The sequence below is a fragment of the Embiotoca jacksoni genome, unplaced genomic scaffold, assembly GCF_022577435.1.
Source record: "Embiotoca jacksoni isolate LCO1_2020_lvr unplaced genomic scaffold, fEmbJac1.0.p SCAF_49, whole genome shotgun sequence".
Lineage (NCBI taxonomy): Eukaryota > Metazoa > Chordata > Actinopteri > Embiotocidae > Embiotoca > Embiotoca jacksoni.
Genome location: NW_027185402.1, coordinates 73892 through 96471, shown reverse-complemented (window position 1 = coordinate 96471; position 22580 = coordinate 73892). Strand labels below are relative to the sequence as shown.

The window sequence follows — 22580 nt, the reverse complement described above, 5'->3', positions numbered from 1 at the left end:
GGAAAAATCAACAACTTTATATGCTTATTTCATCATTTTACTTCAAACAGCAAATGAAAATCATCTTTTCCATTTCAAGAACTGAATTCTAATTGCAGACCCACTGAAAAGAATTCAAATTAAAACTGCAAGCAGTGATATGTGGGCCCTGGCACGCTAGACGTCGGGGATCCAGCGGGTCGGGGCCGAGAGTCTTACTCTAGCATTAAAATGTATTAACGGGATTTTGGGGGATAAAGTTTGTGGGAGATCGGACAGAAATAAAGACACAACCTTTATTTTTTGTTACTGACTTTTGGTTTTGGTTTGGTATTAGTGTGACTGCATTTACGGCACAAACCCAAAACTGTGTGGCTTACCCTTATGGGGACTTGCCGTCAGTGAATCATGTAACTGTGGGGCAATTCTGGTCGCATTTGAATGAACATTTGTGGATGGTGGAGTTAAAGGTTACAGTGAGCTAAAGATTTGGCACAATGCAACCTTTCTCCTTGGGAAAGTTGGTGGTGCAGTGGTTAGCAACGTTGCCTCTCAGCCAGAAGGTTTGGGGTTTTGAGCTCTTCCTTTGACACAAGTTGGGTTTTTTAAAAATCATACTATGGCATGTCATCCAAATTATGAAAAAAAGTCATACTACAGCAAAAAGTGACCCAAAACTCATTTTTGGCAACTAAATTAAAAATGGCGGACTTCCTGTTGAGTTGAGGTAATGGTGCGTTGGAACTTTTTTGTATATCTCGGTGTGACACACGTGTCCACCGAATGTAGGTAAATGGAGCCGCGGGAGGGCATCTGTTTAGGGGGCGCTAGCGAGCCATTAGGCCATGAGAGACGCGCTTGAATATCAATAGGGCTTTCGCACCATTGGTGCTCGGGCCCTAATGATCATTATTTAGACTTGCACAGCTCAATTAATTGTTGTCTGAGTGTATGTGGGAGTTGTGAAGTGGTCACGACCCCTTTCACATTTCACTCTTCATTATCATTCATTTAATACAGTATCTTTGCATCTACTCCACTTGAGCATTCATTTAATTAGCATTCAAAAGCTCCAAAACCTGGCCATTGCTAAATCCCATGTGCCATATTGCCTGCATTATGATGATTGAAAATAGATATATATTCTGCTCTAGATCGATAGAATATAGCAAATTAAAATTAGCGTCTATTTTTTATAAGTGTTTATAGTGCACCTCTCTCTTGTTACTTGGCTCATCTGGTGGAACAATGGTTTGAGCCTTCAGTATAGAGATGAAATGACACTAAAGTGAATGCGCCCTGGATTTGCATTCTGAGAACGCTCTGGATCACTGGAACTGAAATCAAACCAGCTGTTTTCATAACTGGTTTTGTGCCTTCATTCAGTGACTGGACCAAGCAGAATTACTACTCACAACTACAACTATTAAACTTTTAAAGAGGAGTTTGTGTACTTGAGGTTACAACATACCTATGTGGGAGTCTTTGGTTAAGTTTTTGGTACCAGATGGAAATAATTTAAGGATTACTTTCTTGTGAAATAACTGCACTGTGTGCTTCTACAGTCAATATAATAATCTCAACTAAAATGTGAAACAGTGAATTACTGAGTAAACATCTAGCATTATTCGGGGTTTAAAGCTCTGATCCAAGTGATATTGTGACTTACAGTCCACGTATTCTACTGCCATCTAGTGGAGAAAAGAAAAACAGAAGCATTGGGCTGGAAAAAAAAACCCGATTTCTATTTAAATAAAAAAATATGTGTGCTTGTTGATAATTATATTTTATGAACAAAAATGTGAAGCATTTCTACTACAAATAATTATTATATGTTCGTGCCCCCCCCCCCCCCCCCCTAATTCTTATCAATAAAGTCAAACAGTGAAACTGAGACGCGTGGACCTTCATGCTTTTGTTCTGAAAGTCTACAGGAAGCGTCACTTTGACAGCGTTACTTGACGATTGGGGTCGTGAGTCCTTGCTGTTACCAGGGGCAACACAAGCAGCAAGGTGACAACAACGTGCACTTTGCACCTTAAATTAGATATTTTACTGGATAATATTATCACCAGTTTTAATGTTCTGAGTTATTAAATCATCACCGGGTGGAAATGCCACCAAAGGCAGCCAAAAAGCCCCCCGCTAAAAAACCCGGCACCGCCGCAGTTGCCAACAAGAATTGGGAGGCTGGTCTCACCGGAGCGCCCTTCGAGGAGGTTTGCAGTCTTACTGACCACTTTGTTTGATTTAACCTAATTCGTGCGTTGTAAACTTTTTTTTTTTTTTTTTTAATCTTTCGTGTACCTAAGGTGCAATGTTTGCAGGATTAGCCCATTTCAGGTAGAAACAGTGTGATGAAAATGGGGAGTTGACTTCCAAACGAGCCGATTTCAGTACCCGTAACTAGGTCACTCGGTGATTTAGTAAAACAAATGTGCAGCCAAACATTTTACCCGCTTTAACGCCCATCGTAAAAGTGTTTTAAAAAAAACAAAAACAAACAAAAAAAAAAGTTTTGCTTTGAGCGTTTTATTTTGAAGGTACGAAATCAAACCGGAAGTTGAAGTTTAGTTATCGTCGTTATCGTCTCAACACATTGCGCACTCCAGTAAATCTTCCAGATTGTGCAACATTTTAAAGGTTTTTGTGAGGAACATTTTACATCCCGCTTGGTATAACTCGCATGTTAATGACCTGCAATTGAAATATCTAAAAAGAAAAGTGCCGTGGCATCATGTAACCTGCTGTTGGGCTGCTGGTTTGCGTGTGCGTACATGCAAGCAAGTGCATGTGCGATGGGTTCATTTGTATCCTGTGTTTTTTGTTTTTGTTTTGTTTTTTGAATGCCCTTCTCAGGTGTCATGGCAGGCCTCTGTGTCTTTGGTGGTCGGGAGAAGTCCAGAGGAGGACGAGCTGAACCGAGCTCTGGCTTTGGCCGTGCAGCAGCCACAACGCAAACTTTTTACCGTGTTAACCTGGGACAGCACCATCGCCAAGGTAGTCCCAGTTTGGTTCTTTTTATTCATAGTTTCCTATAGGTTTTTTTTTTAATTTTTATTTTTTTATAAAGTTTTTATTGTCGTGTGATTATTTCCTCTGCACTGTTACTAAAACTGAAAACGAATTTTCACATCTTAAATAATAGTTTTTTTTTTAATATATATATTAACAAATTGTTCCAAAATCTAGCTGCCATGTATAAATAATAAAAATCTCAATGTCCTAGAACTTAAAGCCATGCCATCAATCTGTTTCTCCTCAATCTCAGGTTTTGCATCCTTTGTTGCACTTATTAGTAAATACTGACAACAGTGGCATTAAACACTGATGAGCAATATTAGTCATATTCAGCTATTCACCTGTTGTTGTCAGTGCAACTTTAATACCCTATATTTTGTTGAATGAAAACCTCTTCACAGATCCATGAACTGGGGAATCCCAAAGTGAAAAAATCTCAAGATGTCCCAGTGTTTTATGAGGTAGGTTTGACTTTTTTTTTTTTTAGAGGGGAATACAGATACACTATTATAAAGAATGACAGTTTTCAAGATGTTGTGTCAGTGTACCATTGTAGTCCGATTCTCTAAATGAAACTCAGCTTGTTTATATGCTTTAATCTTTGTGTTTGTGTCTTGTGTAGGTAACAGAGCCTGCTAAGGTCCTGCTGGATGCAGGAGAGGAGATTCCCTGTGACCTAATGGCAAAAATACTGAAGTTTCAGCTGCTACAGATCAAAACCAGCGATCAGTGTAGGAGGAAAGCTGAGAAGGTATCGGTGTCTCATAAACTCTATAAAAAAAAAAGCCAAAAACAATGTACATGGCCTCCATGATGTCAATCATTGTTTTTTTGAAGACCGGTTTTTCACATCGCAATTTTTGAGAAAAGGGGTCTAATTTAGTAAGTGTTGAGCAGGACTGAGATTTCTCTCGTGTTTTAGTGACATATTGTTTGAATCATGACAATTTTTGCATTGAAGGAAGCACCGGCAACAACGGCCAATAATAGCCATGATATGACCCAGAGTGGGACAGAGAAAATATCTTGATGGGAGGTTCCTCAGGGTCATTTATTTTTTTTTATACCATTTTATCTCAACTTTTTAAGGTTAGAGTTGATGAGGAAAAGGCAAAGGACAGCAAGGACAAAGGTGGGGACAAAGGTGGGGACAAGGCCTCTGACAAAAAGGGAAAGCGTCCTCCGTCATCCATGGGACCTTCCAAGGAAAAGAAAACCAAACTCAAACGCAGGGATGATGTTGAACCACCTACATTCTTAGGTAAAACTTCTGATTAAAAATGACTGCCAATGGTATTTAAAGCTGCCATTGTATGCTAATTAACTATGTACATATGTATAGATTATTGCAGAGATTACTCTAATTTGGTTTCGTTATGCCACTGCTAAATATGTTGCTATTTTGAAATAAGTGTAGCGTGTTGTTTCACGCTTTAACTTCTCCAATGTCACACTGGTATAATTTATTTTTCTGCTCTGGAATACATCCCACTGTAGTGATATGCACTGACAGATTAAACTACTCTTGTGTTTATTTGTGTATGGGCACAGATGATGAGCCAGAACATGGTCCTCAACACTACATATTGTTGCTGGGCTTCCATCAGCTGTTCCTGATTGGCATGCTCGACGCCATCGGTGTTCATGTAGCTAATGTCATCCAGTTGTGTTCGGAGCACACCCAAACGCTTGAGGGTCAGCAGGAAGAGCGCAGCGGTGAGGGCAATGAGCAGGGCGTGGGAACTTGTCCAGTTTTGGATGCAGGTAAAGAGCCTTCAGTATAATAGTCTACATAACACCTTTACAGATGGGGAAAAAAAGGAAATCTAAACTATCCCAACAGTTTTTATTTTGTTTATTTTGTTTCAAATTGAGCAGCATGTCCTTAATTTACATATTTATTGTATGTTGTTTATTTTTTACACTGCATCATCATCTCTTTTTTGTGTTAGAACTAAAAGAACGTGGTTGCTCAGAGTTGGTTGGGCAGGCCGGGAAGTTGGATCTACTCTGGTCCGGTCTGAGACCAGTTCTGGACCGTTGTCCACCAGACTCCAAGCTCCATGATCTGGTTCAGCTCAGCTACACCGTCCCAGAGCTCTTGTTTCCCGTCCACACACTGGACCCCGAGGCTGTGGTGAGTAGGGACTGACATATACGTGTTTCATTGACCAATTGTCATTGTGGATTTACTCGTTTAAAATATTGCACATTATCACTTTTTTTTTTCTGTTTGTACAGCTTGTCTCACTTTTTGCTGTTCCTTTTTTTTTTTTTTTTAATTTCATTGTTCTCTTGCTCAATCATTCTGTCTTTATCAGCATCTCTGCTTCATTACGTTGACTATCAGTTTCACTTTGTTTGTGACCTGATTTTTAGTTTTAATCCTTGTCTGTGTGTGGGTGTACTGTGTGTCAAGCTGGAGTTGGGAAGCAGCATCTTTGATGGTGTTGCCAATCTCATCTATGACTGTGTGGACTGGCGCAGGCAGCATCAGCACTACCGAGACAACGTCAAACTCGTCAGTGTACCCACTGTATTTGGGTTGGATTCACTGCCTGCACAGGTACACTTACACACACATACACATGAATATCAGTCATTTGACCTACACATTTTTGGCCAAACTAGTGATTAGTTCTTTATCTTGTAGGCTGGTTACTTTTGCAGAGAATTGAGTAACTACTTCCTGCAGGCTCATGTGGTCTTCCATTTCGTCTTACTCTGTTTGATGACATTTGTATTGGTTGTCTATGTTAAAACATCAATATAGCAGAGGATGGTTTCGATCCATCGACCTCTGGGTTATGGGCCCAGCACGCTTCCGCTGCGCCACTCTGCTACACACCCCAGATGGCACTTGAGCCCACAATCCCTGGCTTAGGAGGCCAGTGCCTTATCCATTAGGCCACTGGGGCTACTGTGGAGCCACTACGTACAAGGCAGAGTTTCAGTATTTTAAAGCTTTTTTTCCTGTTATTTCTTGTGCCAGCTGGTTGTGCCACCTGTTGTGCCACCTGTTCTCCCCACGACTCCCCAGTCCAAGAAGAAGCCAGTCCAGGAGGTAGTGCCACCAAACCAAGGTTAGACTTTTCTTCCTGTTACTAGGCCTCCCTCTATGTATTTTTGCCATAGCCTTGTTTGTCGTTTGAATAAAAAAAAAAAAATCAGGATATGATGACACCTTATCCTTCCTTCTTTTCAATCTTCCCTTCTTTGTGAGCAGAGACCAAGCTGCCTCCTCTCTCTATAGACATGGACATGTGTTACTATAGCAGCCTGCTGGACCTGGTTCCCACTGAAGCCTGCTCTGTGCCCTTGATCTTGCATTGTATGCTGGAACAGGTATGTGTGCATATTGTCAGTGTGTGGTCCGACTAATATTGAAGCGGTCCCTCACTACCAGTGGCGCCTGCAACAAATATTTAGTGGCCGGATTTTGTCAGTGAAAAAGTTAGGGTGGCTCAGTCACGTAAAAGGCGTCACAGCAGAGAGGAAGAAAGCGAAGCACTTACGAAATGGAATTGTAATTTTAATCCAAACCCGCAATCGTGATTTACGCTCATGTCAAGTCAGAATATCTTTTATGCGTTGCTTATACAGCTAGTCAACTAAATTAACCTTACACATGTTGGATTGCCTTGGCATGAGTAATGCAAAGAGAGATTACAGTCACTGTCAGTTGGGGCGGCCGTTGTGCTGGCCATTCAATTTATCTTGGGACCCCTCTCTGGCCCACCCCATAGGGAACGCCTTTGCTCACTACAAGTAAGCGATTTTTTGTGACGGATAAATGAATACAAAAAATGTATTTACATTTGTGCGTCCAGGTGGCAATCAACGCTGAGCCGCCGTTGCCCACCCCGCCCCCTACAGCTGAGGAGCCCAAACCAAGCCACGGTTTCTGGTTAGACAATCAGCTGGTCAGCTTCATGCTCCAAAGCTTCCTGCCTCTGACACACACAGAAGAGGATAGAAGCTACATGTTAAACAACATCCTGTCCACAATACAGAATGAAGAAGACAAGAAGGTATAGTGGTTATACTGTCGCACAGCGAGTGACTGAGTGGCTGAGTGTTGAACTTACGCCATTAGTCGTATGAATACCATGACTTCTGCGTCTCTCTTGCATCACATTATTTTATTTCAAATTAAAGTCCTCTATACTCCAACAATATACAGTAATCCCATTTTAGCACAGTAAGAAATTTTTGGGGGTAAAATTTTTTATTTTATTAAGCATTGGTGGTTCAGTGGTAGAATTCTCGCCTGCCACGCGGGAGGCCCGGGTTCGATTCCCGGCCAATGCAAAGTACATTTTTCTTTAAGCCGTGGGACTCCGAAAAAGAGTAAGGAATTCAGTTTTTGGTACACGGGACCAGTTTGAAGCACTCGGAGCAGAACAGCAAATCCCCACCAGTTCCTGTGTCATGATAAAATGGCTGCCTCGTGCAGTTATCATGACTACATTCTACCAGGGCTGTCTCAGCAGTGTACACAGAGTAGGTTGGGCTTAGATGTGACAAGTGCATGGGGTTGGGGAAACACTTCATTCCTTCAGCAGACAAGGCATGTGAGAGGAAGTCCCTGTCCCCTTTCATCTGTTGGTTTTACATTTGAACATTTATTCAGGTTCAGTAAACAAAAACAAAAATTGTATTTAAATTGACTTTGTATTCCACCCTTTATGAATTCAAATTTACATTTTCAGTTATAACCCTTAACTATAACCTCAGGAATATTTTCAAGATAAAGAATACAAACTTTGAGCACTTTGTTTATATGTTACAGATACATTTCCTAATAAAACATCAACAGTCCTTTTAATGTTTTTTGTGTTATGAAATGTCTTCACTATAAAGAGCAGCGCCACAAATACATATTGGTGTGTCTCCAGCAGATGGTGCTGTAATTAAGACAGAAAGTAACTGGTATAGATGCATACAGTGAACAGCAGTAAATCCATATTGCACAGATATACATGATTTATATTGGTGTTACTATTTTGTTTTTGTAACAAATTATTACGGATGTTGGTAAACCAACCATCGGCTCATAGGCAACACTGGTTCTGATGTAAATCCCTGGATGGGATTTCCCTAAATATGGCTTTTATTTTTCTTTCTGATCCTCCATAGAGTTTCTTCACATTGATCAACTGATTATGACAGAAAAATTCAATATTTTCAACACTAACAGTATCCTCTGACTCGGGGCACTTCCACTGCAGTATGGTACAGAGTATGAAAACATCCTCGGTCAGTTGTTGTCACAGGGACAAGTAACATTTATTCCTTTCCTCCACTTAGCACCAAAATACACACTAGTCTATGGGCATGGGCATGCATGTGTTTATGGCGTATATGAATTCTACATTTATTTTGCTGGAACTATAAACATGTTAAATAGGCAGCGTTTCCCCCCATGACTCCAGAGTTTCCAGTTACACAGTGGAGAATGCAATTCATTAATTTGTCTCCATTTTATTCTCTTTTGTCTTGTGTGTTAGAGGCTAGTGCACAAGTTTGTATCAGGAGAGACTCAGAAGCAGCCTCAGCAGCCTCTGGTTATCAGACACCATGATGAGAGGGCACTACGCTTGAGGGACATCCGTGTAAGTTTGATCTTTTTTTCTTTTGTTGTCCATGTAGAAATACAATTTCTAAATTGACTGTATAGTTTAGCAATACCTACAGTACTGTGTGTGTACATGCATGCAACCCTGTTAGGTGGTTCCTGGTTTCAATCCAGCAGAAGTGGAGTCGTCCATGATGAGGCTGTCTCCGGTGTGGGAGCTGATTCAGTCAGTAGCTCAGCAGAGAAACAGCAACTCCTGCTGGATGCCAATCAAACAACAGCTACAACACTACTGCACTGATGGTCAGAAACTGTCAGAGGCACCTGCCTAAGTTCAGTGTATCCATTGCTGTTGATATTTAAGTTGAAGTTAAATTACAGTTTTCAGCAACATGTTCAATAGTATCAATCTTAATACTTACTGAGAGTAAGATGTTGGTCAGTTTTGATTTTCTTGGGAAAAAGCTCTTGATTCATTGGCTTCCAAATGACATTATGATGTAATGATATCCTCTAGGTGCTGTAAGGTGGTCAGAGGTGGAGCGTTTGTTTCATCAGAGTGTGTTTGAGACTATGCCGCTGACCAGGTTGGATCATCAGGGTGTGTTATTGAATGATACTAGACCAATGGGGACACCTGAACCAGCAGAGCAGCAGACACCAACAATAATCCCCTGGGACAACCCGTTCTCCTTTGCTAAACAGCAGCTCGATAACCTGCGGGCTAAAGGTTTGTTCCTACACTCATGACATTGCGATGTCATGACTCATGCAGTGTATTACAAAGTTAAACTAACTTTAGAAACTTTATAGCGCTAACATATCTCAACTGTATGTGTGACACTGTATTCAACTTCACTGCCATACCTCATGGTTTATTTCAACTCAGCTATAGGTCCGACATTTCTTACTGAAGACCCAGCTAGCAAAGAGGTATTCTTTATATCTACTTATTTGTTCTTGTATGTTTTAATCATAAAAACCCACAAGAATTGAATTCGATTTTTCTTGCCGATGTTTCATGTTGTTTGTCTTTCCAGTGTTTCAGTGGGAGAGTTTGTGGTCAGCTGGATTTATCTGACATCCAGAGTTGCAGGCTGAGATCTCTGTTTGACTGGCACTATACTGAACACCACGATGCCAGTGTCTTCCCACAGGTGACTGGTCTTTTCTGTCTTCTCTGTAAATATATACTGTAGTGTTTTAATGGGCTTTATGTATTTTGAGTCAGAAAATTAACTTCATGCAGCTAAAAACCTTTTTACTACTCTACTCATTTAATTTTGATTTCCCTTTCGTGTAGTTGCTCCAGTTGGCCTCAGAGGAATACTGCTGCTTGGACACCTTCAGAGGAACCTACAATAACGTGCTGTACATTTTTTGCCACAATCCCTTGAGTCCTCATAGGCAGTTTAAAGAGTTCTGGGATGTGGCCCTTCACACTGATGTCAAGTTCAGGTCAGAATTTAAACTCATTTTCAAGTGCTTGCTTCTCACAGGATGAATAGGAAAATGTAGCTTGCGTGAGATCCATCCGTAGATTTCCATCACGGTGATGTAATTAAGTTGTTCACCATAGTAAGTAAGCTGTCATGTACTTATGTGGGAATTGTTGAATTGTTGGGTTTCTCTGTATAATATTGTAACGTCTTGCTGCAAGGACGTTAATGTGTTAAGTGCCATGAAATAACCTATGTTGTGATTTGGTGCTATATAAATAAAGTTGAACTGAATTGAATTGAATTACTGACAAAAATCACTTATATTATAAAACGCATGAAACCACAAAGTGGTGCCATACAGAAATATATTCACATTGACCTGTATTCTTTGACTAATGAAAAAGTATACATGTGTAGTGTTACATACAAACTGCAGACAACTACATCACCCCTCTCTCTATTTTTAACAGGAAGTACCTGGAGCATGTGGCAGATACCATTTCAAGTTGGACAGAAGAGGAGGAATTAAAGAGAGAAGCAATGCAAATCAAAAACGACACACCTGCTGAGTCTTCGAAAGGTACTGTACTGTAGTTGTCAAGTCAAAGCTTTGGCAATTTAAGTATACATACCATGATATAAATGTTCTGTGTTTATTTTGCTCCTGGACCAGATGAAAAAGCTCTATGTTTTGCTGAGGAGGACACTCTGGAACCGTTCATCAGAAAAGAGTCCCTTAAAGTCAGTACCAGCAAACAAATGAACACACACAGGGGATGCTCACATATTAAATTGAGGAAGGATTTATTAACTTGGCCTCTATTATCCCTCCCTGAAATACCACAGAAATATCACATTTTATTACAGACATGTTAGTTTCTCTTTCAGACTCATGGCTCACAAGTCAAAAGTCTTCAAATATTTTTCCACAGTAAAGTATTTAATCATCATCACAGATCGCTTAAATTAAGATAGTTTGCAAGTGCACCGATATGATCCAATTCCAATTGGCACAACTGAAGTTCCCAGTTGAGTATTGCCAGTCATTATTTTCTTTTTAAAGAAGTCTTTAGATTATTTATTATCAGCTAAAAATAGAGCAGAGCCAGACTAACCTTCCAAAGTCTCCAAAGCATAAGCACTGCTTCATAGTGGCCTATACTTTGGCTGCAGTTTTTTATTTGTGTGTTTGCATGGCGTTACAGGCCTGGAAGTTAGAGCAGGAGCGGCTGAAGGAAGAGGAGCTGGCCAAAAAGTCAAAGAAAGAGGGCACACCAAAAGGCAAGCAGCAGAAGGAGACGAGTAGGGCAACAGCCAACAAGACAACTAAAACGTTGCCTGATGGCAAGAAGAGCCGACCAGGGACAGCAGGCAGCAGAGGCAAGGGTCCCGCAGAGTCCAATATGACAGCGCCTCCTGGGAAAGAAAACAAAGAACTGCACCTGACAGAGGAACCTTTTAATGTGAGGTCACACATTCAAAACCATGAATTAACTCGGCTGAAACAGCAGAATATAGATGGCAGTTGATCAATTCTGTTTATTTGCAAGTTATAAATCACTGTATGTCTGTGGCTGTATATGGATATGTATGTGTGATGCATAGGGTTTCACAGGCTACAGCATGGATGGAAAGTTGATCCACGTGTCAGGCCATCTCCAGAGTCTTTTCCCCTCAGATGGAGGACATATCACTGTGGAGAATATCAGCTTTGTTGAAGGTATCAAGACAAAAATAAAGATTTTAGATATGTATGTACTCTTAATGAACAATGAAAGCAAACAGCTAGACAACATGTGATCACTACAGAAAACTAATTAAGTTCATATGTTGGGAATAGTTCAACTATTCCCACATGAATTCCCTGCTTTCTTCAACCACGTTTGATTAAGAAAGAAAATAGCTAAATAAACATGTGTTTATTTTCAGGACTTCATTTAGAAAAGTGATACTATGAACCAATGAAAATACAGTGATACCCAGCTATACATCACTTTCACACAGTGGAGATCCATATACAATTTGTGATGTTTTTCTTCCAGGTTCCTGTCAAATGAAAGTGGCTGTGAAGAAGGATGGACATCATTTCTACACGCACATTAACCAAGTTGTTGTTGTTGAACCTGCAAAACCTCCCCCTGAGCCTCAAGACAAAACAAAAGCAGATCCAAAGGATGATTGTAAAGGTAAAGATGATGGACACAAAGAAGACACTGAAGCAGCACCCTGAGTTGGATAATTGAGTGCTTGTTTTGTAATTTTAGGACTGGTTTCATCCATTCGAACAAAACGTAAAAGTTATTTAGTGTATAATATTAATGAACCAACCCAAATGTTGTTTGTGTTTCTGTGTCCTTTTCAGGGTCAGAGCCTGTGCAGATGAAAAGAGTCAAGCAGGGTTCCTTCTCAGCATTGCTAGAAAATAACATCCACCTCTCATACAGTTTCTACGGTCCCACAGGAGAATACGCAGGTGTTACACCTAATTTACACATTTTTAAAATCTTCTGCTTCGATCTGTGCTTTTACTTATAGTTGAAAACGGGTTGAATCTGCTTAATGACTGGTCCATAATTTCCAAATATTCATTATGTTTTCAGTTAATAAAGTTAAACTTTTTTTCACAGTACGAGTAGCATTAACAATGTTTCTGTTTGGTGATGTTCTAGTAAGGTCCCAGGAAACAAAAGGAGGAATCCCAGAGACCTCCACCATTGACTCCATCCCTCTCTCCTCCTCCACCCATTGCTCCAAAGGAACAGAACTAGAGTCAGAACATTCCACGATACAGACGTCATCCAGTCTCATCCAACCTCCAGAAACCCAGGTTTCATATAGATACACATAACAATACATATTCATATTTGCATACTTGATGTGCACTCTAACAATAGCATGTACTGTATGTTAAAGGGATGGGAAGGCCAACCAGATTTGCCATCAAGTCCGTTCAACAGTCTCAACCTGTCTGTTCCTAATGGTCTACTGCTGCAATTTGTACGAGAGGATACACAAGGTCAGTGATGGGCTTTGGTGGGAATTTAAATGACATACACAGTCACACAGATGTGTGTATTCTCACAAGTACAGTTTTACAAAACTACTTGTGTACTTAAAAGTGAAAATAACAATGTTTTGATGGAGCGGAGTCAATAAATTTTGTCTTTGGATCATCAGGAAGGCAAGACAAGTCATAAACTGACACATCAGCTCTAAAACACTCATCTGTACATTTCCAGTCCTTAAATTTACCAGCTTACACACTCAGAAGAAAATCTTGCCGCATTGTTTGTCTGCACAAGAGTCTATTTGCGGATAGTTAGAAGTTTGTATTGACGTAATGGGCCCTCTTGGAAATTTGAGCAGACAGTTCCATAACTAATATATTCCCCTGCATTACTGTACACATACTGTGTATTCATTCATAAATATTTATTACTTAGTTTGTGTGTGTTTCCGTGTCCAGGAGTGTCACTGGATGAAAAGGGTGTTTTGGTGAGACAGAGCTTTCCTTTGCATGCTCAAGGAGAGGTGAGGCATCTTCAGGACACGTCCCTCTCCAAAGAACTGTCCCGTGTTATTACCAGCCAGGGAGCTGTGATTCGTTACATGAGAGACGCATCCACACAGGTACACACACACACACACACACACACACACACACACACACACACACACACACACACACACACACACACACACACACACACACACACACACACACAATATATGAAGGCACATAGACTAACAAATGTATACCTGATTAAGGGCAGGTAGTACAGGCTGTGATGCAACATCAAGAATTCCTACATAAAAATGGCATATAACTCTTGTAAGAGTAAACCCCCATAGGCACACAAATCATTATCTGCATGTGTGTGTGCTGTAGGTGCTGTTTGCCGATGGCTCAGTCAGTTTCAGCCAGGATTCTGGTCCAGTGTGGGTGCCTGACTCTAACGTTCTGGAGGAAAACTCTCATCAGGAAGCTGAGAACAACAAAAGTTAGACTGCAGCACCACAGAATACAAAACAGTGTTTCCTCCACTTTTTAATCAGGAAAAGTCTCAAAGTATTTGTGTGTTTTGTGTCTGTCTAAACAGAACAGAGCTCAGAGAAGGAGGCTGAGACTCCGAGAGGGTGTTGGCTGACTACAACTCCATCTGGAGATCGTATCTGCACTGTGGGGACCACACACACACACATACCCACCACCTCTCTACTCTCCATTAAGGCTACAGACCCCTTAACCCATCAGGCAAGATTGCAGTTTCACTACTAAAGTTACACAGGTTAACAAAACCACAAGTACTTTTACCATGAAATTTGTATATTTAAAAGATTTCATAAAGATTTGTGTGCAGAGTTGCCATTTACAAATGTCAGCATTTACACATTCTCTGAGCAAGTCTAAGCATGTTTTAAAAATTTGGGACACTGGTCCCATTCTGAAATCAACCTATGCTTTTTTATTGTTATCTTAACATGCTTGGCGTGTGTTTTTGTGTCAGGTGATGCTCACTCGGGAGGATCTGGTGATTTCTGTCCACAACCCAGATGGATCTGTCATTGTAGAACACGCAGACGGAACCAGGATCACCAGGTTCTTCCAAGAAAAAACACTAAATGCAACAACGCCCAGTCTGCTGCACACAGGTGACTAGCAGACAGCACCTACACACAGTAGTGACACACAGCAAGTCTGCACTCACAGACTGCTCCACAAACGAATGCTTTAATTCACATTAACATGCACACATATGGAACATATGTTCCTATGTAGACAACACACAGGTATACACATTAACACCAAAATGTGCTTCATTTTTTAAAATCTGACCTCAGGCTCTGTGTCTGTTACTTTTCCAGGAGACCAGCCAGAGAATGTAACCCTTAAATCGACCAGCTGCGCTGAATCTGTGTGTGTCACACGCTGTGTGGACAGCAACAATGACAATGTTCATAACCAGACTGCTTGTGACAATGCAGAAAAGATTAGCAGTGCAGGGACCAAAGAGGGCTCTGTACACGCTTGTACAGAGTTCAGTGAGTATGTACAAATGTGCGATGAAAAGGAGAGTGCTGAAAGGTGTGTGCATAAGAACGATGAGCAGAATGTGTTTGCTGAGGAGACTGTGACTAAGAATGGTAAGACGAGTGTCTGTGAGAGCAACAAGGGGAGTGTGTCTACCAAAGAGCGGGTGGTGTTGGTGGAGAAGGAGGGCTGCGCCACAGTAGTGATGTACCCAGAGCGTCACACGGCTCACATGTTTTTAGCCGATGGAACCGTCATCACTGGGAACAACCAAGGAGATTATCAGGTGTGTGGCGTCCAGAAAATCTGGAATTAGTTTCAAAGTAGTTTTTGTTTGAAGTACAATGAATCTGTTCTGGTGGAAGCTCATTCAGCTCAGTGCTGTCTGCCACTGTCACTGTTGATTTTACCAGCAGATGGCACCAAAGTAAAACTTAAATCACATCTTTCAAATAGTTACTTTCAAATTGGAATAAGACTGCTCATTATCGGCTGGCTGCAGAATCATAGATTGATACCTATTTGTGTCTGTGTGTGGATTTGTGCCCAAGGTGTTCCCATCTAGAGTAGGGCTCCTAGAGATACAAAGGGATGGAAAGTGTATGTACTCCTCTGACCCACCTGTAACCCCGAGGCCGAAGGGTTGCACCCCCACTAACCAACCAGGAATTTACACCATGAGTCACACAGAAAAGGTGGCCTGTGACATCACGGACCCCGATGGGAACCACTTTCAGGTCAGTTTTTCTGATAATAAGAGGATGGGCAAGTGTCATGCCGGTTCTTTAAAGGCTGGCAATGGGAGACAGTCTGTAATCTTCTCAAAGTCTCAATAACAAAGTCTTCTCGAAAAAAATTCTAAATGACACATCAGCCATCCTACAAACAGTCCTTTTTGTATTTGGGTCAATGTTGGACTGACAAACTGTGTTGCAGGTAATGGAGGATGGGCAGATATCCGTGCTAAACTTCAGTCCTGTTCCAAGCACACTTAAACATCATGAAGAAGAGCTAGAGGAGGAAGACAGAGAAATGGCCAAGCTTCATGTAAACCACAGAGAACACTGTCCCAGGTAGGCTTCCATACATATGCATGGTTCTATAAGTAATATTCAACCCTACATATTAGCAATAGTGTATAGTGACAAAACAAGGAACATTATGCTGTTTTTATAGAGTGTATGGATGGCATTGTTACTCAAAGTTTAAAAATATATCTTGTCTTCCAGGCTGTTTCTGGTCCGTGAGGACGGCTCAGGCACTGAACTGCTGAGCTCTCACACTGTAGAGGAGATGCTCTACCAGGCGTACTCTGACCCTACCATAGCACTGCTGAAGGAACCACTGCCAGACACACAAGGTGCACTCCTCAGTATCTTATAAAACAAGACACATAATACTCATAACAGAATTCCAGAGGAAATTATTTTATAATTGGTTCATTCAGTTATCTAGCCATGTCTTTGTTAAAAACATGTCTCTCTAGATCGTGTATAATTAATTAATTGACTCTGAATATCGATTGTTCTGTACTTTTTCATTCTGTTACTTATCAAGGAGGAATACGAAAAGCTATTTGTTTTCCCAGAGAATAATGTGAAGTGCTTGAGTATGTTTGTGCCTATGGCTGTTCCAGGTGAGTTTGGCATCACTATTTTAAAGCCCAGCCACAAGAGCGTGTGGTCCCAGTGGTTGCTAGACAAACAGAACCCTGACATCACCCCTCCTAACCTCAGAAAATGCATCTGGGATGACTTCTCCAGAGTGGCGGTACAGGTATTTTTGCACAGATTGTACTTGTACACAAGGGGAAACAACGCATGCGGAGTCAAACATTGACATTTTCCTTCGCTTGTGTTTCTCTCTCTTCCAGAGGAAGAGCCCAGGGCCTCCGTTTGGTACAGACGTAGGCCGAGGTCTGACACTGAAGGTGGGGTTTGCTGGTTCTGCAGCACAGCATCAACCTGTCAGGAGCTGCCCGAAGGTGCTGGAGATGAGAGAACTGTATCAGCACCGACCATTCACCACACCACTCAAAAATACTATAGACTCACGACTGAAGGTATAACTGACTTTTTGTGCCTTTTTTCAGCTGTAGGTTATTTTGTGTTCAAATATTTGCCGTGTGGATAGTAGACTAAAATGATGTAAAGACACCTGTATGTCTTTGTTCTGAAAATCATCTGAAAGCGATATGAATTTGATTCCCTGAGACTTTTGGAGGTGACACATGTTGAAATGTGTATTTGACTGCAGGAATACATCGAGACTTTGATAGAGAGACAACAGAAATCAGAAGAGATGAAAGTTAAAGACCCTCTCACTAAGGAGCAGAATACCGAAAACAATGATCTCTTCAATCTGATTCTGGTGAACACACACACTCATAAATGTACATGTTTACCAAAGCATACAATATGACTCATAATAGGAATATTTTTTTTAGATTTTTTTTTTCACTGTGACTGTTGTTTCAGTATAACAAACTAAAAAGTTGTACCATGAGGATCTTCCCCTCCACAGCATACTGACTTCTAAAAGTATCTACAAATATTTTGTATACAGTAATAATATAGAATATTAACACAAAATAATTAGGACTGTACTTTATAGTGTTTTGCAGGGAAAGATGATGAAGATCACACCATTGATAAGCAGATATCAGGTGGGTAACAAGCTCTGAAAATCATATTGTGAAATTGAAATAGAAATGACAGAGGTACTAGAAGTTTCAAGTTAAATTTTTATATTTTTTCATTGTTTTAGTTTGGGGTCAAGGAATCAAAACTCTTTGGAGAATGTAGTATGTCTAATTTCTTCTGTGTGTCTGCAGTGGACGTAGCCAGTCTTTACAGCCAAGGAGTTAAATCCCCGAGGGAGCAGTCATATTTTTCAGAGGATTCGACCACAGCACCCACTGAAAGTTCAGAGACATTAGAATGGCATGTATGCTTGAAACTGAAACTCACCAAAGTATTTAAGTATGTTTAAACTGTATTAATATCCTTTCAAATTCTCCACAACTTTTCAGTTTCACAAATGAAAAGGATTCAAAATGGACCGAAAACCTTTCACAATACAGGTAAACATAATGAATATATTGAAGGTGTCCTTCCTCCTCTGGTTTGTGATTCTGTGTGAAGAATTGACCTCGACATTCAGGAACTTCATCATGTTAAAAAAAAAAAAGATGACTCAAGTGGACTATTTTTATGTCAGCAAGCACTAAAACACTTGAATGCACTAATATAACATTTAAACTTAAGTGTTTTATGAATTATAGTCACGAGGAAATTGTTTAAACATCTGTGGACTCGGCAGACATTTTCTAGTGACCTGGCCTCTGGCCTGTTTGTTTGTTGTGATTCTCCTTTTAAGGGAATTATTTGGAATACAACTCTACCGCACTAATGCTGTACTATTAACAGAATGGTGTGGGATAGATATGAATCAAAGTGGGAGACTATGGCACTAACACTGCTAAAGGTGTATTGAATGCGTGCTAGTAGCCATCAACTAATTAGTCCTTTTCTCTGCTTGCATGTGTGTTATTGTAGAAAGAAGATGTGCGAGGAGAAGACTTACAAAGAAGCTCTGATGAAGAAGAATGTTCTTCCTTATTTCCATCCAGAAAATATTCTATTATACCAGGTACTGTACGTGTTCACATTAATATACTGCACAATATATTTTAATATGTCTTTTTTAAATGAGATGCAGATTAAGAGATTAAGTAAGATGCAGCACAGAAAGACACAGCACTGTTGCTTGTTTTTCCAGAGTCTGCTACACAACCAAATGCCCAACATGAGGAGTCTATCCATGGATCTGCCACCTATCCCCTGGTCAGACAGTCCCGAGGCCTTCCTGAAAGATACCCCACAAGAGAACAGTTAGTTATTATACCATCAGTGCTGATCCCTAACTGTCGGTATTAAGGGCGACGGAAATTAAACCCATTTTAAAAGGTGTCCTGTGTGAGGGGAATCTGTTCAGAGAAACTGAAGTTGATTTGAAATGATTTTTCTGTGAAAGCAAAAATTATATTTTAAAGAAATGTATTTAGCCATTAATGATAGATTCAGTAACATGCATATTGTGTAATATACTGCACTTGTGTTTGTTGCCACAGGCCCCCGGCCCCCAAACCCAACACCTTCTCAATCAGCAAGGTAACAATGAAAATGATGTTAAAACTGTTGTAAATTACTAAACATTTTGAACTTTTACGTTTCATATTATGATGCTGCCTAACGTGTGCTTCGCTCTTAGTCACGTAGCAGGAAGTGACAAGAAGCCTGATGAGAGACCCACCAACCCTACACCTCAGACTGCTGGTTGGTTCCCCACCTTTCTCTGTTGTTTTGCATTGAAATGGATCCCCTGATCAGTGGCCTCCCAGTAATATGTCAAACGCCAGTTCAATTTATGGAAACCACCGTTTTCATTTTAACAAGAAGCATGGGGCCATACAGGTGTATAATCAGTGAAGAACTGCGCTGAATATCGAAGGGATTTTTTTGAGGGGAAAGTGTGCATTTTTTAAAAGCATCACCAGGCCAGAAAATACATTGAAACTTTCCCTTTTTTTTTTATAGCACTTTGCAAAGACATATAACATGGGCCAAACAGAGTGTATGGGATTTTACAGTCTGTGATTTCCAGGTTGGATGTTATGCAGCACCGATGGACTGAACACTTAAAATAGAATATAAATGGATGAATTACTGTGTGTGTGTGTGTATGTGTGTGTGTGTGTGTGTGTGTGTGTATTCATGTGCAGGTGAAAGCAGTCTGAAAGGTTTATCCAGGCAATATAAGTCAGTGCAGGTAGATGTGACTGGAAAGCTCCGGCGGACTAAAGTTAGACTACCAACCTCCATCCTCGGCTCCAAACCCTGCAGCGTACAAAATCAACAGGTACACAAACATACATTTAGAAATCAGTAAAATATCATTATATGACAAAACTTTCCGAAGAAAAAACATGTCATTTGTCATGGGTTTTTGTTACAAATATGCAAATCAAGTATTTATATAATAATTGTGGTTTGTTTAAAATAATCAATCAAAGGATCATGTTTTTACCAGTAATGCTTTTCCCAACAGCTACTCTTAAACTCCTGCATGCACTATATGTGTACTTTGTCAATTAGGAGAAATATTAAGAGGGGGAAATGTATTTAATTTAGCTGTGTTTTATTATGTTTTTTATAGGTTTTAGTTTTTATCTGTGCGTAGTGTAAGTATTGTAATGTGACATCTAGAGGATGTTATATGCAGTCGTAGCATAAGAATTCAGTGCACCTCATCAATGGCATGAATCCTTATTTCCCTCAGTATCTTGAAATCATGGAATTATTATGTTATAGAATTATACTTCACACTTTATCTCATACATACAGTCTCAACGTATGGTGTCCCATTTTTGGACGTACACATTCCTGTGTCTGTGTCCCCTGCTCCAGTTCCTGACAGTGGAAGAGCCGGTGAGGAGGAAGTGCCGAACAATTTCTCAAGCTGATCCCAATTCTGTAGTGAGGGGCTTCCAGCTTCTCCCGTCGAGAGTTGACTTCGGTACACTGCGAGAGGGCACCTCCTCGACCATTATTGTGCTGATGAAGAATGTGGGTGTGGACACATGCAGGTACAGCACCACTCGGTAAACCGATGAGAAAAAGAATGCACAAATTATTAAAACAGTGATTAGTTTAGATGCAGCCTTACAGCGGGTTTCAAATGGCTTTTACAATGTCAGAAAGAAATGAGGACTGTAGATACAGAAGGTGGAGGCAATTTGTGGGTCACCTTCAAGTCCAACGGGAAAACTTTGACCTGTAACTATTTGTGGTTTATTTCAATCTGTCCCTGCCAGATTCCACGTGAAGCAGCGTCCTCCTGCGACAGGCCTCCGGATCATCTACATTCCTGGGCCTGTAAGTTTCCATCTGGATGTTTCCTCTGCAAAAGGTTCAACATGTGCTGTAATTAAACGTTAATGTTCATATTTAAATCAGCTTTTTCCAGATTGGATGTTACTGAATTTACTTTATTTATATTGAACATAGTTGACATTGTTAAACTTGATTATTTTTCATTAAGTTTTCACATCTCCACTCATAAATTTCATGTTTTGAAAAGTCACATAATTTCAGATAATCAGTGGGATATGCTGAAATTCCACATCATGCATTGCTCCAAATACATATGCATATCCACTGTCTGTCTAGGTGGCTGCAGGTTTGCAGGTTGAGCTGCAGATTGAGCTGTTTGCCATATGTGGAGCCCAAGCAGGAGAAGTAGAACGAAAGAAGTGCATCGCTCAGGATATTGTCATCCATACTGAGACTGACATCCTCTATCTGCCTATCACTGCTAATATCCTTTGAACACTCAAGAACGGCTTTACTTTGGATTAAACCTTTGCTTTTCTCATGAGAATAAAGTATTTTTAATAATCAGTTTCTTAAAAATTAACCTCATCAGTTGGGAATTCAACCCAATGGCCTTTTAATTGATAAATAAACTGTAAATAGGTGTACAACATCTGTAATAATTCATTTTACATGCAAGTAAGGATAAAATTGGTCATTGTGGAAACATTTTAAAAGTATGTTGAGTAAACATACAGTGATGTTGGTCCTTACATTATTTCACCCATCCTTCCTGAGAGGTTATATGACATTTGGCTCAAGGAAAACACCGGTGTAAACAAAAAGAGAGGCTCCAGGGTCTTCCAGCCGTCCAGTGAGTCAGGGAATCGTGCACAGATGAGTCAACACCCCCCTGATCAGTCCTCCAGTAAACGCAGGTCAGGTTTTTACACCAAAAAATAACTTCAAACCTTTCAAATGGTCAGTATTACTCAACCTGTTTGTTGTTTTTTTTTCCTTTTTTTTTTTAATTTCAGGACATATTAATGGCACCGCCTTGTCTTCAGTCAGACCAATCTTACACCAAACTTTACATCATTCAAGTCTTCATCTCACTATCATCATATTACATGCTTCTATTTTATTCCACAAAAATGGAATATTTTAATGGACTTTTTATATTACCTTCAAAATAAAACTATTTGCACTGAATGAATGGTGGCAACTTAATTTGAGGCTTTTGTGTTTACGTTTTTGTTGTGTGTGTGTGTGTGTGTGCGTGTGTCTCGGTAAGACATCTTGATAAATACCAGGTGTGCTTCATTTGTCTAATTTGTCAGCAGTTGGATACGTGCCTCTGAAGGAGTGCGCGTGTCTCTCTCTCTCTCCACAGGGGAGCCTCGCGCCTGTGCGTTTGCGCAGGTGAATAGATGGGGGTGGGGGATGTTGGTATATGACGTCAACGGAGACCCGACGCAAGGTGCAAGAACCGCGGCCAAACAAAGTTAAATGACGACAGCCACCTCTTCAGTCATTTCTGTTTCATTGCCTCGTGTTTATCCCACCCGTTTCTCGCACAGTATAAAAAAAAAAAAAAAAAAAAAAAAAGCGTTACAGTGCAGCTGGTGAATCCTGGACTCCGGTTGGCTCCCCTG

General features: G+C 40.4%; 1 protein-coding gene and 2 non-coding genes across 3 annotated transcripts; 2 read left to right on the top strand and 1 right to left on the bottom strand.

Annotated features, from left to right (window-relative positions):
* Nucleotides 1-1993: 1993 nt before the first annotated feature.
* spag17 (sperm associated antigen 17) lies at nt 1994-22441 on the top strand. Its single transcript, XM_069170379.1, has 49 exons — nt 1994-2198; nt 2839-2979; nt 3402-3461; nt 3623-3751; nt 4090-4261; nt 4552-4764; nt 4953-5137; nt 5420-5566; nt 5993-6083; nt 6227-6345; nt 6831-7031; nt 8511-8615; nt 8731-8881; nt 9096-9308; nt 9468-9511; nt 9619-9735; nt 9882-10036; nt 10491-10600; nt 10694-10761; nt 11226-11483; nt 11626-11740; nt 12063-12206; nt 12383-12493; nt 12690-12847; nt 12934-13036; nt 13487-13650; nt 13910-14021; nt 14121-14275; nt 14529-14673; nt 14887-15338; nt 15604-15789; nt 15989-16125; nt 16282-16412; nt 16689-16828; nt 16926-17114; nt 17309-17422; nt 17666-17717; nt 17886-17994; nt 18084-18134; nt 18610-18703; nt 18833-18944; nt 19185-19224; nt 19325-19389; nt 19836-19972; nt 20521-20699; nt 20928-20988; nt 21283-21430; nt 21710-21863; nt 21963-22441. The coding sequence occupies exons 1-49, from the start codon at nt 2094-2096 to the stop codon at nt 21970-21972; spliced, it is 6552 nt and encodes a 2183-aa protein (XP_069026480.1). The 5' UTR covers nt 1994-2093; the 3' UTR covers nt 21973-22441.
* trnam-cau (transfer RNA methionine (anticodon CAU)) lies at nt 5771-5842 on the bottom strand. The gene has a single exon. It is a non-coding gene; the product is annotated as a tRNA-Met (tRNA).
* On the top strand, nt 7241-7311 carry trnag-gcc (transfer RNA glycine (anticodon GCC)). The gene has a single exon. It is a non-coding gene; the product is annotated as a tRNA-Gly (tRNA).
* Nucleotides 22442-22580: the final 139 nt, after the last annotated feature.